The sequence below is a fragment of the Crocodylus siamensis genome, chromosome 2 (assembly GCF_052110815.1).
Source record: "Crocodylus siamensis isolate JL-2025a chromosome 2, ASM5211081v1, whole genome shotgun sequence".
NCBI classification, from domain to species: domain Eukaryota; kingdom Metazoa; phylum Chordata; order Crocodylia; family Crocodylidae; genus Crocodylus; species Crocodylus siamensis.
Window position 1 is genome coordinate 32067083 of NC_143396.1, and position 18443 is coordinate 32085525.

Below are 18443 nucleotides of genomic sequence, written 5' to 3' on the forward strand. Positions count from 1 at the left end.
CAGAAAGATTAAGCTTGCTTCGTAGAACATCAAAACCATTGAAATGAAGAGACTACCTTAGAGTGAAGAATGATGGGCAATTAAGTAAATTGATTCCCTCAGCTGCCTGAATATTAATGCAATGGCTAATACACTGTGGAGCAGGAATCAAAGCACAGTAATTTATTCTGGGGGGGGAAAAAAAAAAAATCAGTTTCCTCACTTAATACATGTACTTGAATTCTGTGGGGTTGATTTCTGGAGGAAAGGTGTATGTTGTATGTGAGAAAATATGGTATCTTAAATTTCCCTCAAGATTTCATAAAAACTCTCCCTTATTTCTAGAACTAGTGTTGATCTTCTACCATTTTAGTACTACAGGACCCTGATTTTACAGTATGCCAATGCATTTTTGTATACTACATGCAAAGGAAGTATGAAACCAGTAGAAAGGGGTTACTACTGTATATATAAACAATCATGCCATATTTGCAAGTCACAGTGCTTATCTTCATGTTATCTTTAATGCTGGAATAGTATTATTATACCTCAAATTTAAAAAAACCCATGAAAAAATCCCAATTAAATATTGCTATATTCTATGCCTAAAAAGATAAAATATTGTGATTTGTGAGTATTCTATAAATTGTTCTAGCAAGAGTTAGTTACTAAACAAACTAACTTGCTTTGTGCATTCTTGCATGTGCTCATATTTTCATAACCATCTGGTATAATGCATGGTCTCACGTTGCCCCACAGCAAGGATGGAAAGTTTACATTAGAGACTACAACTAAGAATACCAAAGAATAAAAGGTAGAAAATATAAATTTGCCCTCTTTTATCATGGTACTGTTGGTCATTAATCACAAAAGAAATGAGAAGTGACTGATAATCATAGCCTCCAGTCATTTTAAGAACTAAATTAACCCATGAACTAGAATTAGCCTTATGATTTTATATGGTACAAAAAAGTAACTGAATGAATATTGCAAATATTTACAGTGAATGTTCCCTCAAATTTAAGAGTCTGCTTTAGCCTCTCAAACCCTTTCTGTGAACTTTCAGGTAACCAAATTTTACCTGTACCAATGTGATTACATTAATTATCATTATATCCCACATTCTACTGTTTAAAAATTTAACATTTAAGGTAAAACATCAGAAATTATCCCAGTTTCAACTAATTAAAAGTTGCATTTAGTATACTGATAGTATTAATTTTCTGGCTCTTGCAGACTTCTATAAAAAGATAAGATTAATATAGCATACTGTAAAAGGATACGTATTTTTAAAAAAAACTTGTGCTCAAATATGCACCATGAAAACACTGATCCCTTCAGTTATATGCAGCAGCATCACACCAAATTTATAGAAGAGTAAAGTGAAGTAGATAGAAACAATAGCTTTGTCCAACAAATGCAAGCCAGATGTTCAAGCACTAAAAAAGTTTGCTTTAGAATCTGGCTTTAGAAACTATCAAAACTATTTCTTTATATACAATACATTTCTATAGGTAATTATTGGCCTAATTTAGATGGAACTGCCTGTTCTTTAAGTAGAGTCCCAGTGAGAAAATGAGAGCTTATTTAATATTTATACACTCCCGTGAAAATTAAGTAATTTTTGCCTATGATGTCATATACCCCATAATATTTCAGCCCGTTTTTTTTTTTGCGCCAAAGGTCTGATAAGAAACCAGGCATAAAGAACCTTCGCTGTTGTCTCAACACAGTTCTATAGCTCAAGGCATCAAAACATTAAATAACAAGGTACTGGAGCCATTATCTTCTAATATTTAGTATAAACAAAATATTCCAGCCAGAGGCTATTTAAAGCATCTTTTCCTAGAGGAGCAATTAATCTAGCTGATAATTTTTCCAAATTTCTATACTAATATTCCACAAAATGGCCATGAGAACCAAAAGCACAAACTTTGTATCTTAAAGCCTCTTGAAGTTTTAAGTTTGTCTAATTTGTAAATAATTTCTCTGTAACATGTTCTAAAAAATGGCAATAACCAACTTTTCTCCAAGACTATTTATTGGACTACATTGTTTTATTTTTGTGAGCAAACATGCTATTTTAACATTCATATATGCCCTCAAAGTTCACTAACATAACAATGACCCTACGACTTCTGCCAACGTCATTGTTAAACAGTGTGGAAGGATATTCTGAATAGTCACTCAAGCAAATACAATATTTCTGACCCAAAGCCCTATTTTAGCCCTGTTAAACAATGCAGTTGCAGAAATACAGAATTTGGGGCAGAGTGCTCACACTTCAATATAAAGCTTATACATTTACAACTATAAACATAATGGAACAATTTTCTAAAAACAGTAAATTTTAAATTACTACTTTGTCCAAACCATGCAAATATACATACCACTATTTGACATTTGAAAAAGATTGTTCTTCTCAAATTTCTTGAAAACACTTCCTTTTATTTCAACAAACTGTAATTTTAAATACCGACAGTTAGTTTCTTTACATGTATGGAATTGATATTTAATATATACTTTAATTAAAAACGCCAATCAAGTCTTTATACACTCTGTGTCTTGGGTTATTTAGGATACATAAGTGAAGTTAGTCTACTCTATAAACATCAATTTCCATGGAACAATAACACTAAACTGTCATCTATTATAGTCACTCAACATTTGAATATTTGTCTGAAGTACATATTCAATTTACTCCATTTACTTACATTATTAGACATCATGATAGTAAGCAGTGACTTGTTGTGGGAGTTGAAAGCTACATTAAGGGTAGTTGCTTGCACCATTATAAGAATGGCATGCAAGACTGAAGACAACAATGTTAAGGTAAATGACATTTGAAAAGTGCACTTTTGTAATTAAGAAATACCAGTATTACCCCAAATGTCAAAAATATTCTGCTTCACTTGTCCTGGACTACATCAAGGTTTCCTGTTAAAGGAAGAATTATTTGAGAGAAGAGAGAGATTATTGTCATTCAATGTTACGGGTACCTAGTAATTCTAGGACCATTACTTTAGCTGCTAGTTTTTGCATCCTTTCCCAATCAATATTGAACTATTAGGGGCAGTATTCTTGCTAGAGAGAGAAAAAGTTACTTATCAAATGGAGGGTCTTTGGAATATGCTGTCCCTGTGTACAGTCTGTTACAGGACATGCATAAGCTCCATCTGCTGAAGATCAAAGGTTCTGCTAACTGCTGTGTGTGTGTGTATGGTCTACACAGATACCCCTGAACACCCTTACACACACCACACCAAGGCACATTGAGAGAAGTGCAAGACCCATCACTACTTCAGTTCATTCTTTGCCACACGCATCAATGTAAATGACACAGGAATGCAAGCAGAGGAAGAAGCAGGACACAGGGAAATATGCAGGCACAAAATCGCAAATAATTCTTTGTGTACTCGCCCCTGGGTATTTTCCATTGTGGGAACCTTTTAACCTGCATATCAAGTAATAGGTGGGTGGATGCTCAGAGCCTTGCTGTAGAACTGACCACAGTACTGCCCAAATACATGACTCAACAAAAGCAGATGCCTGTATTGTACACTGAAAGCAGGAATAGAGCCCCACTTCGCTATCCTAACAATGGGGATATTTTTAAAAGGGAAACTGCCTTGGACCTTAGTTTAATTATGAAGAAACATTCATATTTTTAGGAGTCAAGAGTATCAGAAAGACCACAAGAATTCAAAACAGCTCAAGAACCAATTCAGAAGCTGTAAGAGGAAAAGACATGCAAATAATCTAGGAAAATTACCTGAAGGGGATCTGTTCTGTACAAGTAAAAAAATGAAATAAATTTTAAAGACTCTTAACAGCCAAGTAATGAAGTACTGCCTTTTCCCAGCTGGCATGAGGTTTCAGAAAAATGAGCAACTAAATAACTTAAAGGTGAAATTCCAAAACTATACTAAACTAGTCTCCCAGGCATTGATGTTAATATCACATTTCTTCAGATTGGCCTTCAAGGTGTCCTTGAATCTCTTCTTTTGTCCACCCCTAGAGCTGTGTTTATTGGCGAGCTGGAATATAGGACCTGTTTCAGGAACTGGCTGACAGGCATCCTTATGACGTCCTGTCCAACAGAACTGGTACTGTATATAACACAGCTTCTGGTGGTGTCTGCTTGGGCCAGAATGCTGGCATTTGTTCTTCTGTCCTTCCAATTGATATGGAGGATTTTCTAAAGACACTGGAATGCTACCATCAGCCAGGCTTTCAGGTGTTTCCAGTATGTTGTCCAGGCTGCACACCCATACAACAGGGTCAGGATGACAACAGCCTGGTAGATGAGAAGTCTGGTTTGGGTCCTAAGGTCATGATCAAAGACACGATATGTAAGATGTGTAAAGGCAGCACAGGTAGATTTTATTTATGAATATTACAACCCTGAATTTATATTCTGACAGGTTAAAAGCTTTTCAGTCAGCCATTAAAATATGAAGCACTGGAAATGTTTTTTTTGTTTGTTTGTTTTTTTATAGTGTTAATACATAATTTTAGGAAAGCTGACATCTTGAAATATAAACTATATAGTAGTTGTGCTTTAAAGTAATCAACGTGAATATATTGCGAATATTTTGTAACTTGAAAGGATACAGACATACAGCACTGCCATGAAGAAGTGAGGAATCACACCTATATGAGCTCTTTTTCTCTCCTTAGGTTCTGTAGCCGTCCAGTAAAGAGCATCCAAAATATCTTGTCCAAAGGAGGAAAACAGACGATCAGCCACCTAAAGACAGAGAACTTTTAATATTTCTAAATAATATTGTTCTGGCAAAGTTATTTGCATACATTGCCATAATTAATGTCCAACTCACAAAACAGTCTTTAAAATTTATTTTTCATAGCTCATCTCCTCTCCTCATTTTGACTCTATGATTCTATTTCCATTAAAAAAAGTTTCCCAAGTCTATTGTAGTTGTGGATAACATATAACTAACAGTGTTCTTTCCTCTCAAGTCAACTACCACTATCTCAGCAGGACCTGGACGTGAAATCCTGGACCCTGGATAGCATGCTCAGCTATGACAGCCTATGTAAAAGTACATCAGATTGAGTTTCAAACTTTAGTCTTTCATGAAGCAAAGTATATCGGCATGCGTCACCTTTTATACCCCAAATGATTTAAAAAGGTCATGATAAATAGCAAACTGTAAGAAAGAAGGAAGTATCTAATAGGGTGCTGCAAGGATTAGTGTTTGGTTTGGTTGTTTAACACCATTGCTAAAGATCTGGAAAAAGGAACACAAATTAAAATTAAATTCACCAAAAAACATCTAATTGACAGAAACAAAAAACCCCAAACCCACAAAACAAACAAACAAAAAACCCAGAAAGGAAAATGACACACTGACCTAGGCAGATTAGAAACATAGCACAGAAAATGAGAACCGATTTCAAAAACTACAAATATCTGAGGAATTGTAATCCAAAATACACATGCAATGAGGCAGAAATCAAGAAACTGATAATGCTGAAAGGAACATAAAATAGTAGTGGTTAGCAAATTCTGACTGTCTGTAAATTCAATACAGCAGCAAAAGAGTCAGTGGGACTATATGCCCTATGTACTCAAATCCAAGATAAGGTTTCCCCTTACCCCCAAAGTCAGCATGGGGGGTGGGGTGGAACCTCATCTTGGAGTTGAGTACCAGCCAGGGGAAGGCAGTTGCTCAGCTCCAGCTTTGGCCCTGGGCTCAGGGCTGAAACCAGAGCTGAGCTGTTGCCTATCCTGGGCTGGAATGGCTCATCTGACAGGGAAGAGGGCATGCAGTGGGGTGGGGGGAACAAGAGGGAGACCACAGAGCGGTGGTGCGGAAAGGAACCTGCAACCTTCCCTCCTCCACCTCCTCCCCCCCTTTGCCTGTGCCTGCCTGCTTCCTCCCCCCACCCTCTGCTCCCTCTTACCTTCCGTTCCAGGTCAGATCCCTCCAGGCCAGACTTGACCTAGGCTAGGAGCTGACAAAGCTTCTCTCTGGCAGAGCTGAGCTGGGCCTGGGTTGGATCCACTGCTGCAGCTAACTGCGCCAGAGGATCAGAGCTACAGCACATGGTAAAGGGAGTTTGGCAAGCAGCAGGGGGCAGTGAGCAGGCACAGGGATAGAAGGGCAAGCAGCACGGTGGGGATCAAGGATAAGAGATCTGGCCCCTTACTACCCCCACTGCTGCTTTCCCTGCCACAGCAGTGGAGGAAGGAAGAGAGAAGGGCACTTCCACTAATTATATACATGGAAAATTAAAACAAATGATTAGGAAAGTGTTGTCTTAAATTCAAAGTTTTCTTGTATTCTGGTAAATATGGTATGTAATTCTCAGGACTGCATAATTAAATATCTTGCCCAGCAAGAGGAAGATCAGAGGAAGAGCAACGGAACCCTGAATTCTTGATGAATTTTCCTCTTACTTATGAATCTGACCAAAGTAAAGAGATGCATATGATAAAACTATTAGCATCACTTATTAACCTGTAGTAATTAACTTTCCCTTTAATGCTTATTTTGTAAATTAAGTTAGACGCAAAAGCACTATGCAATGGATATCAGAGCAGAATAGAAGATACAAGCAAATACCGCACCATTTCACATTAACTAAAAAGCTTTCTGCTTCACAACAGTTATTCTGTCATCAGTGCTAAATTTTACCTGCTGCTAGTTAAAGGGTCTAAATTTTCAAGTTATTGAAGAGCAATTTCAAACAGAAATGATGAAATTAAGCAAAACTCACTCAAGCCAACATCCACTCAATTATAAAAGCTTTAAAAGGTACATAATTGACAAAAACAACAGAAACAGGAAAGTTAAATACTGAATGCCCAAGTATGCTGCCTAAGAATAGCATTTAGCACACCATCAGCCGCTTTTATAGCATTATAGGAAATTTTACCATTTCCCTATTATAACTTCTAAACTTTATATTAAGAAGAGTAGTACTTGAAAAGCATATTTACAATGGCATTGTTTTCGGCTATTCACTTGTCAAACAGAAGATAGTTACCACCCATTGGCTCCTGCTCAGTGATACCCTACCATGCCTGGTGACGCACACCCTTTATATAATGCTTAGAGAGTCAGGTAAGTTTGGTTTTCTCCACAATATTGCGAGGATTTTAAAAAGCTTTTTTTTTTGTGGTTATTTTAAAATAAGTGCTGAGATTGGAATGATTAAAAACACCACGCAATATTGTTGGTTGTTTTCTCAAGTCGACTTACCTGACCCCTATATGCCGGCTCCAGGCTCCAGCAGAGTTCCGTGGTGAGTGAGGTGTCACCAGCATAACGCACGCTGGGTGTTCCTAAGGAGCAGGAGCCGGTGGGTCTGAATCTAAAAAAAGAAGAGTGCCATTTTAAGCCAATGGTGCTGAATGCGTCCCTCAGCATAGTTACTTGGGGCATTCAGCACACAAATGGAAAGTTTTTGCATTTTTAGCATATCCATTTTTCTCTGACTCAGAGATAGCCGAAAACATCAAGACATTGTAAACATCTTTGTCAGTTTAATCATTTTTCCATATTAAACACTCCAACTTCTGAGTTTGAAATTAAACAATTAGGATGCATTTGTGAGGCTAGTTATTCCTTTCTTTTAAACTGAAAAATACTGAATTGACTACAGTCTGGAAGGCATCTTTACCCAGACTACAGTGGTACAAGTGTTTAGATGTCCTGAAAGCAACTATTTTATAGGACTGAAGCATTGTGTTTTCTGCCGACATTATGGATGTGACGATGTGCAAAAGGTGCTGCAAGAAGTACTCTGCTCTGCTACTAGACACTAAAGCTTTTATGACAGATCAAGCAAATCAAACGGATTTTAGCTCGATCCCGCTGCACTGATCTCAAATAGATTTTTGACAGTGGTTATGAGTAGTATGAGACCTGCATTTTTTGTCCAAAAAGCTGAACAGAGAATTCCAGGCAGCAGACACCTTCATTGCTCTGCAATATTCAGTTAGAAAATGGTCATTGGTTCTGCTTGGTCCTGGATGAAGGCAAATCTCAAATGCTTCCCCCAGTGATTCACATGCCTTTTAGTCCACCAAGATAAAATTTTGTAGATTCTTTAAGACTGCTAGAAAAATTCCTTACTGCATTTGCTCTGCACTTGGAAATGGTTACAGACAGAAGGGCTATTCTGAGTAGCATTAAGCTGTATGGCTTTAAGCATTACTCATTATGTGATAATCATCCTTATCATCATAGTTTAAAAATGGCATAGGAACGAATTACCCCTAAACCAGGGGTCAGACTCATCAGGCCCTGGGGCTTCATGAATGGCACAAGGGCAGTCCAGGATGTTGGCCCCAGCGAGTGCTTTGTGGTGTAGGGCCATCTGGCACAGCATGTGGGTCAAAGGGGCAGAGCAGGGACTGGATTATGGGGCTCCACATACCAGATCTGGCCCATGGGATATAGGTTGGAAACCCCTGTCCTAGATCTTTAAAATGCACAAGATCTTGCCATTCTAATTCAGCAAGCTGATTTCTCAGTTCACTGGAAAATGTATTAAAAAAATAAATCGGACGCAAAAAACTAAGCCTTCACCATTACATATCTGGAAGTGGCTCAAATGCAACACATTTCAGGAAGTGCATTAACTTAGTATGGTCATAAGGTATGATCCTTATATTCCATGTTTTCAAACAACATGAGAGAATAACTAGTGTTTAGAATCAAAAATCTCCATATTATAGACAAACCATAGCCTACCCAAAAGAGCCTAACCTATGGTAAAATATTCACAGCTCTCCTCCTTAACACACAAACAGAAGCACTGTAGTAACCTGGCTTCATAAAAGATTAAAGGAGTTGGGATAAAATTAGAGAGGAGACAGAATGACAGAAAAGGGAGTTCCAGCTCTCCAGTTCAGGTGTATGTTTTGGTTCCTAGGTTGCAGTGCAAAGTGCAGGTTGTTTATCCCAGGCAACTAGTTCCCACAAGGCCAAGCAAGATTTTTTCCCCCCTCCTGTTACTACAGATGTCAGTTTTTTCCTTCCCTTCCCTGCACCCCACTCAAAAATATTGAACGCTGGTTGCAGCCAAGGCTGAGGATTTTGACTGGGGTGTGTCAATGCTTCTGCTGGAATCCAGATATTGCTGACTGGGGCAGGCAGCAGTATTGGGGGGAAGGCTTAACTCCTCTCAGAGTCAAACCAATCCCCATATCAGGATTTTGGAAGGAATTTTAACCCCCGCCCCATCAAATTGACATTGACTGGGGGGTTTTGTCTTCCTGTGTAGCTGGGCACATGGTTCTCTTCCTGGACCTCTTGAGGGTTGTTGGTTGTAGCTGTGTTGGTCAAAGGACAGAGGCAGACAAGGCTCTTTGGGGAAATGTGATACAGTATCATATCATAGCTAGGGTCAGAAGGGACCTAAACAGATCATCAAGTCTGACCCCTGCCTTGGGCAGGAACGGATTCTGCAGTCATATGACCCCAGTCAGGTATCTATCCAGCCTCCTCTTAAAGACCCCAAAGACAGGAGTGAGCACCACTTCCCTTGGAAGTTGATTCCAGGTCCTAGCCACCCTAACCGTAAAGTAATTCCTCCTGACGTCTAGCCTGAACCTGCTCTCTATCAACTTGTGGCCATTATTCCTAGTTACCCCGTGTGATGCCTAGGGAAACAGGACATCTCCTATTCTCTGCTGATCCCCCCTGGTGAATTTGAAGATGGCCACCAGATAACCCCCCCCCAGCCTTCTCTTGTGGAGGCTGAATAGATTTAGGCCCTCTAGTCTCTCTTCATATGGCCTGCCCTACTGCCCCCTGATCATGTGAGTTGACCTCCTCTGGATCCTCTCAATGCTAGCCACATCTCTCTTGAAGTGCAGCACCCAAAGCTGGATGCAGTACTCCAACTGCAGGCTAACCAATGATGCATAGAGGGGGAGGATCATCTCCCTGGACCCACTTGTGATGCATCTGTGAATGCATGACAAGGTGCGGATAGCCTTACTGACAGCTTCCTCGCATTGGTGGCTCGTTCATCCTGGAGTCAACAATGACACCAAGATCCCTTTCCACCTCTGTGCCAACGAGAAGGGTGCTCTCCAGCCTATAGGTATGCTGCTGGTTTCTTCTCCCTACATGCAGTGCCCTGCACTTGTCTGCATTGATTTCCATCCTATTCTCATCTGCTCCTCTCTTTATTAGACCATATCTTTTATTAGACCAAGTAACTAGTTGGAAAAGATTGTTCTTTGCAAGCTTTTGGGTACAAACACCTTTCTCCAGGCACAGGGAGAGTTTATTGTTCTTGAAAAAGTGTGTTTGTACTCAAAATCTTGCAAAGAACAATTTTTCCAGCTATTTTGTTGATCTAATAAAAGATGGACTTCGAGTACATTTTTAACAACTACTTCCTGTTCTTGCAATGGCAAAACATTGACAGTGCCCTCACTCCTTTTCTTTATCTGTGACAAGTTCAGGTGTTTTTATATTTTGGGGACTGTATCTGGTAGTTGTGCAAGAGGCTGTTCCTGAATTTTTTAAGAACACATTAGACAGCACTTGTCTAGGATAGTTTAAATAGGGATAATCCTGCCACGAGAGGGTAGACTAGAGCAGTGGTCTCCAAAGTGGGGTGTGCATACCCCAAGGGATGTGCAAGATGATCCATTGGGGTACGGGAAGAAAATATTAGAACTTCTATTTATGCACTGGTGCCCTCACTCGATCTGTATGTCAGACAGTCACACCTCGCGTACTGTACGTGACATATCCTGAGGGAAGGAGTGGGAGTTCCACAACGCGGAGGGGTTGACAGTGGCGCCCTCAATCGTATACTGGGGGCGGATGCTCAAATTTTTTTTTACTGATAGGGGTGCACAATCAAAAAAGTTTGGAGACCACTGGACTAGAGGATGATCCGAGATCCCTTTCAGTCTACTTTTCTGTTTTTTTCCTATGAATTTCTTGACTCTTCCAAAGACCCTTTATTGCTATTTAAGCAAAATGTCTCTTTGCAGCTCTTATCTGGATTTCCCCCTCTCCCAACTATCACATTCTGACTGGCAGTTAAGATTTCAGGAAAGGAATTATTTTAAATGATCTCTCTCAATTTAACTTAATTAACTGAACTTTCTACAGAAAACAGACTGTATATTAAGGTATTTGTGCTATTTTAATGGAAGCAGCAATTAAAAGATATACATATGAAAATATCTTGAACAACTTATTACACTTCTAGGTGTATATTAATTTTTTTTACACCGATTTCATTAAAGAAATGTACCAGACTCAAAATACAAAAAGCAGACTAATACTAGAAAACCCAGAGGAAACATGGTTTGACATTTAATTTTGATAAAAATGCCCTTACCTCTAGCATGTTGTAGATGATGTATAGCTTTATGACAGACTGTCCTCTTATCAGATGGTACATCATAGAGTAGTCAACATAGTGCATCATGAAGTAGCAGATGACCAATATAACTCCTTTGAAAATGTCACATACCTGAGCAGGTTGCAGCAAACGCCTATCACTGAAATATAAAGTATAAAATCAATTCTATCATACGTTATGCAGCCACAAAATACAAAAGCCATTAAGTTGATAAGCACTGACACAGACAGTTGGCTAAGAATAAGTATTGTTTAAAAATCTGGTTTACTTAAAAGCCAAAAAGTGTACCAGGAATAATTATACAAAATTATAGATCATAGGCTTGCAAGAGCTCTTTTCTCTCAGAGCTGTCAAGGCACCAGACATTAAGGTAAGAATCTAGCCACATTTGCTTTTACTTAGCCTTTTATTCTAGACTACTCCACATGTTAATTTGATCTCTTCCATTACAGAAGTAGCCATTCTTGTTTGACTATATGAAAAGGAAATGAAACAGCTTTCAGACTGCACTATGAAGCAGATGCTGGGAGAATGGAGCAAATCTTACTCCTATTATACCTACCTAATTCCATCCCTTCTTTTGGTATTAGGATTCTATAGCAGTCTCAAATGCACACAAAACCCAAGAGCCCTGAGGCTGCTGCTGCTCCTGGATATACGTAGGCTCATACATACAGAGCACAGCAACTTTCTTGCCATCTTCTAGCTTACAAGTATCAACCATTTAGTCTAACTGTACAAACTAAAGCTATACGATATACATCAATTTCCCTGAAGCTCAAGCCACAGAAACTTTGTGTTTAGCATGATGAAGTTAAGAAACTGGAATGTAGTAAGTACTTTAGTCGGTACTTACAGTAACTATTTAACACCAATTGGGTACTAAAGATTTAAGGATTTTTACAAACTGAGCTATAAGTTATGCATTAGAGTGCCAAATACATTTAGGAATATATTTAGGAATATATAGTGCCAAATATATTTAGAAATAATTGCTGCCCTAAAATTAAATAAGCCTATTTTTAATAAGTCAGGAAAACTTGAGGGATTTGCATTCCATTTCTCAAGTTAAAAAAAAAAAAAGCTAAAATTGATTTGAAGGATAAAATAAATTTTCTTGAGGTTGATTTTTCTGCACTGATTTAAAAATGGTTCTGGAACAGAGCTGGAGCTAACAGACTTAATACTGGAATGAAGAGTCAGGTTTTGTCTACATTAAAGAAGTTTAAAATAACATGCCCTTTTCCAAATGAATTAAACTGAAATCAGAAAAGGCACTCTTGATTCCAGTCCAGTAAGGACCTTTGTCAGGCATAATAATTCTGGAAGAACTATTCTGGTAGATTTCCAAGCATATACCAGCCTTTGCATACTGACTTTAGAGTTTAACTGGAAGTAATGAAAATACCAGGAAGAGAGAAACCAATTAGTAAAATGCATATTCGTGCATAGATAAGTCATTCTGTGCCAAAATAACAGAGAAACTATGATTGATACATTAAAAAAACCCAGCTAGAATGAACTGGTACCTTATTATACTCAATTACACAGTGCAAACAAACACTCCCCCTTTGAATTTGCATGTTTGACTTTGAATAAATTAAGGGAAAGAGTTGCAGCTGCTTTTGTTAACAAACCTAAGCAAATTTGGTATATTCCTACAAAGGTTAAGGAATGATGAACCAGTTAAACTATGAGGCTCCTCTCTGTTCTCATGTCATGTCTACACCAGACTTAAAATTGGATAATATTATAGCTCATTTGGATTTGTTAAAGACTGTTATATGTCTCAGAATATTCACAAGTTAAACTGAAAAAAAAAAGTGTATAGTGAGACAAACTCAGAAACGGTCTTTTTTTTAAATAAGGCATTTATAAAAGCACACGCAGTCTGCTATTATTTACCGATGGATTAACAACCTAGTAAATTGCTCAGCAATGTATGTCAGCTTATTCAAACTCATATTTCCATTTCTGTTACTATCCTTTCTTTCCCCTCTACTATTGTCCCTCACCTGTTACACCTTGTACTGAAGTAGCCTGTGAGCTCCTAGGAGTTTGACCATTAGTCAATACCATTAGTAGTGCCAGTACAGAATCTAGTGGAAAATAACTCCAAACCTCATTTGTGCTTTTGGATGCTACTGTAACATAAAATAAGGTCACAATGAACATCAATTCAATTTTAAAATAAGATACCCTGCTTTTGTAGAAAAGCACTACTTACCACAGCTTTAATATATTACATGCATGAGGCAAGGCATTGGCACCTTATAGACTAAACAATTCAGAGAGACAACAGCTTTTGTAAGCAACAGCTTACTTCATCAAATGCTATGAACGACCTGCAGGGAACAGAGGGTTTGAAATATACATAGTATGTATAAGATAATGCATATTTTATATAAAGCTCTGTCCTCCTCAAAACCCCCCTATAATTATTGCTGTTTCTGCTGAGTGTTCCCATGGATTCACGTTCTCAAGCATGCACTAAGGCTGCATGCACTTGGCAGCTTTAATGAAGCAGTGGTTAACTGGAACCACTTGTCCTTTTTCATGACCTTCTACTTCTCCAGTCTGACAGCCTATGACAGTTACACTAAAACTGCATTAACACAAGATTTTGAAGATGTGTAAGCAGTGGGTGGCCTTAAATAAATAAATAAATCCAAGAAAAACTCTGTACTGTCTGTACTATTCTTCACCAATTGTTGATATCTATTATTGATATCTATATCTGTCTATAGGTATATCTATCTATATTTATATATATTCCCTGTTTCGGGGCATTAAAAGACAGGATTACCAGTGAGCAACTTGAAGGATCGCTCTTAAATTAGGCTTTAAACCTGGAGACCAAATCCAGGGCTGTAAGGAGCTGTATGCAGCATCTCTGGCCATGTAGAAATATTCAGTTTCTCCTAGTGCATCAGTTGGACTGGATTCTACTACTCCAGCCAAGAAGGGAGCAGAGTAAGTTCCCTTTACAATCCTTCACTGTACAATGGACTGAATGAGCAGTCTGGGTCAGCTAATCAGGGATGCTCTGTGCAGTTGCTACCTGTCACCAGGCAGACTTAGGAAGCCTGCAAGACATGCTGAGATGTACCCACAGGGGCCACCTGGCTGTACAGCATTAGCACTACAAGCTCTCTGCCTTTTAAAGGCTTAGCACTTGAATGTCTGTTGAGGCATCTCCTGGTACATTTTTCCACCAGGAGAACAAAATAAGGAGAATTCTCTCCCAGGTCATTTCAACATATATATGCAGCCTGCATGTCTACTTCAATGACACAAATATTGTGAGGATGTATGGTAAAAGACTAAGGAAGCATCAGTCCAGCTCAATGCAAAAGCTGTCCAAAAGTCTCAAAGTAAATACATTTGACTGCTTTGACTTGGCAGGAATTCAGTTGCATCTAATACTAGGAGTATATTCAACTAATATATTCAGGAGATTAAGTCCCTTTTTGTTCATAGTAATTCATAGGTTCATGAATCTGGTTTTCATAAATTTGTAACTAACTAGTATCTGGAAAGTTGCTTATATAAACAATTAATGGTTTGTGAATGATCCACTAGGAACACCTGCTATTCCAAATGTTCTATTCAAGTTGTGAGACTAGTCATCACAAAATAATACAGCATTTCTGTCTTGGCACTGAAATACCTGGGGCTTTATAAAAAAAGAAATCATGCAAAGAAATTATGATGGCTATAAATTGTCTCAGGATTTTTCTTGATTCAGATTTAAAGGTGTCCCAAAAGCCTCAGCACTCCCAATATACCCTTAAACCCTAGTCAATTCAAACTGGGTACACTGGTGAACTTCAGAAGAGCACCTTTTTAAAAGACCCAACAATAGCAGTCATTCCAGGGCATTAGAAATGTATTCCAATGTTCTATAACCAAGAAATAACTTAACTGGTTACATACACTGACCCCAGATTTATAAATAGTTGGATTTCATACCGAGACAAGACTATCTGCTTTGCACCCAACAATAGTGTGTATGCTCATATGCAGTCACAGATGCAAATATTACAGCAGACCACCCATTTAGTTCATTTTAATCAGTTCTGGAAAGTGAGTTTGGCGAGTGGTTGTATATTCAATGTGGGACATGGAAAAAATTTAAATTCTTCTGTTACTTTCAGGGGAAAGCATGGCAGACTAAGCTTACTGTGGAGAGCTGGCTGTTCTGCAATAAGCAGGCAAGTGGCAGTCCCCAGGCAGGGAAGGACTAAAGACTGCAAGCAGATGGGCTAAGCTTCAGCACAGGAGGCTGGCCATCAAGCCAAAGCAGAAACCCCTCACAGCCACATGACAGGAAGGGGTGAGGCTTTGGGACACACAAGAATAGTGCCTTCTGAGACCAAGTAGGCTCTGCAGTCTGAGGGAGATGGCTACAGGAGATAGGCTGGCAGGCACCCAAGTTGTTCCATAGCAGAAGGAGAGCCAAGGGGAATTTCTGGTTTGCCGTGAGGCAATAGCTCAGTGTGGGAATAACTTTAGTTGTGAAGCAGTTTGCTTGTATTTATTTCTAATCAAGTTTGACAGGACAACCAGGTTGTAGGTTTAGGGGAGGAGTAGATGCTACCCATGGATGCCTGGAAGGCACTTCAGGTTCTGTGTTCCAAGAGCAAGACAGGGACAGGCTAAGGGACTGCACACCTGAAGGGCAAGATGGGGAAGGCTAAGGGGCGAGAGGGCCAGAGCCTGCATCCCAAGTAAGCAACAGGGGAGCAGGCAAGAGCCAAAATGGCCAGAGCCTGCACCTTGTGAGAGTGAAGCACAACCAAGAATGGGCTCGGATTGAGAAGCTAGACCAGTGCAAGTGGGCTGAGGCTTAGGAGTTCATGGCTTTAGCTTCCTGGTTGTTTTAGCCAAGAGAGCTGAAGCCCATACAAGTGGGGTTTTGAATTGACAGCAACACCTGTGAGGCATGGGTGTGGCTATAGGGTAGATCAGAGGCCACAATACCATCCACAAGGCTACTGGTGCATCGAGGCAGTAATAAGACTAGAATAGCCACAATGTAGTGGCTGAAGGGCAGGCTAAGCTGAACTGGGGACTCACTCTGGGACAGCCTCCCTAAACTCTATAGAAGTTGCATCAAAGGTGTGGCAGTTGAGGTGAAAGGGAAGGTACCCAAAGGACCCAGAGTGGGACAGGAGTCACATGCCACCAGGAGGCATCACAACTGTGCCTGGAGCCTGCTACAGTATTTACATAAGGAAGTACATGAACTGAACCCATTAATTCCCATTTATAACTGCTCTATCACCATGCAACACACACAAATGCACAAAGCTTGCAGACATAAATTTCTCAGCTTGTGTTCAGCAAATTTGTTACTTTTATTATAAAATAATGATTCATGCATTTACCAACTGCAAATATTTCCACCGCCATTTTGTCCCAATTCACAGATTGTAAGGCTGGAAGGCACCTTGCAAGATCATCGGGTCCAGTCCCCCTGCACTAGGCAGGAAAGATAACTGGGGGTCAGGTGACCCTCACCAAAGTGACCATCTAGTTCAGGGGCAGGCAACGTTTTTTGGCCAGAGTGCCAAAAAAGCCACAATGTCTACCCCGGAAGATGCTGGAGTGCCAGCATGCCAGAAAAACAAAATGAGGGTAGGGGGTACATGGCAGGATGCACAGCATATTAGTATAATTCATAATCATAAATGTTGCCTTTTTATGGTAAAATACGAGATTATCTAAAAATTGTAAGCCTGGTGACAATAACTAAAACTTCAGTGTGCTGCTACTCCGGGTCACAGAGACTGCACTCCCAGCCCTGCTGCCCTCCCTTGGACCCTCTGGAGCGCAGCGTGTGCAACCGAGAGTGGCAGCGCACAGAAACCGCCTGCCGCTGTACTGGTCACACTTCTCCTGTGTGCAAGGGGGCAGCAGCACAGGGTCATGCCCCTCGCTGCTGCCCCCACCTTCAGGGGATGTGTGGCCAGAGCAACAGGCAGCTTTTACGCGCCTCCTCAGTGCCCTGCCATGCCAGGTTCCACATGCTGCTCTGCACAGGTGGTGGGGGAGGGCAGCATGGTGGGGAGCATTGCCAGCACCTGCTGCCTGCCCTGGGCTGTGAGGCTGCTGGGGCAGGGGAGGCAGCAGCTGTTTGCAGCCTCTCAGCTGAGGCTGGACCAGGCTCTGGGTAGCTGCTGCCAGCCATGGATCCTGGGCTGCTTGCAGCAGGGCTTGCATCCTCCCAGCTGCTTGCTGGGAGCAACACAGGCCTCATGGCTATCAGCAGCTACCCAGAATCTGGGTAGGCTCCAGCCAGGAGGCTGCAAACAGCTTCTGCCTCCCTGCCCTGGCCCCAGCTGTCTCCCACCCTGGGCTCTAGAAAGGCAGCAGGTGCTGGCACTGTGCCCGTTGTCCAAGGCAGGGAGGCAGCAGCTGTTTGCAGCCTCCACGGTGCAGCCGGCCCAGGCTCTAGGGTTGCTGCTGCCAGCCGTGGGAGCAGCCCAGGCTCCGTGGCTGGCAGCAGCTGCCTACAGCCCAGGCTGGCAGACACATGCTGGGCAAAATGGCCTCACATGCCATGCTCAGCAAAGTGCCAGGGGTTGCTGACCCCGGATCTAGTCTCTCCTTGAAGATTTCTAGGGTAGGCAATTGCACTGCCTCTGCAGGGAGCCTATTCCACAGTCTGGACACCCTAACTAAAGAAGTTTTTCCTAGTGTTAAGCCTGAAGTGGTCTTCCAGGAGTCTGTGGCCATTACTCCTGGTTTTCCCCTAGGGTGCCTTGGTGAACAGTTGCTTGCTGAGCCCTGATATAGTGGTAAGGTGCTACCAAGTCGCCTCTCAAGCCTTCTCTTTTTTTGGCTGAAGAGTCCTGGGTTCCTCAGCCTTTCCTTGTATTGCTTGCTGTTCAAGTCTCTGATTCTCTGGGTGGCTCTTCTCTAGGCTCTCTCAAGCTCTTTCATATCCTTGTTGAGTGTGGTGCCCAGATTCATCCATTTCCTTACTAATTCATTCCCATCCTTACAAATCAAAAACTTTAAGGAGTTATAAAAACAACTGACTACAAGCTTGTGTTGCGTCAGGCAATTAGCTGTCTCAATATGAAGTCTGA

General features: G+C 40.6%; 1 protein-coding gene across 4 annotated transcripts in view; it reads right to left on the reverse strand.

Moving 5' to 3' along the window:
* TAPT1 (transmembrane anterior posterior transformation 1) overlaps nucleotides 1-18443 on the reverse strand; it is an 89555-nt gene that overhangs the window by 23161 nt on the left and 47951 nt on the right. For 3 of the 4 annotated variants that reach the window (XM_090035635.1, XM_090035634.1, XM_090035636.1), the window contains 4 exons: nucleotides 11323-11485; nucleotides 4594-4729; nucleotides 2694-2791; nucleotides 2370-2439 (listed from right to left, as the gene is read on the reverse strand). In XM_090035635.1, coding sequence (XP_089891761.1) covers nucleotides 2370-2439; nucleotides 2694-2791; nucleotides 4594-4729; nucleotides 11323-11485 — 467 coding nt within the window. Of the gene's footprint in view, nucleotides 1-2369; nucleotides 2440-2693; nucleotides 2792-4593; nucleotides 4730-9212; nucleotides 9321-11322; nucleotides 11486-18443 lie in introns of all 4 variants that reach the window. The other variant, XM_090035637.1, reaches the window with a different exon arrangement.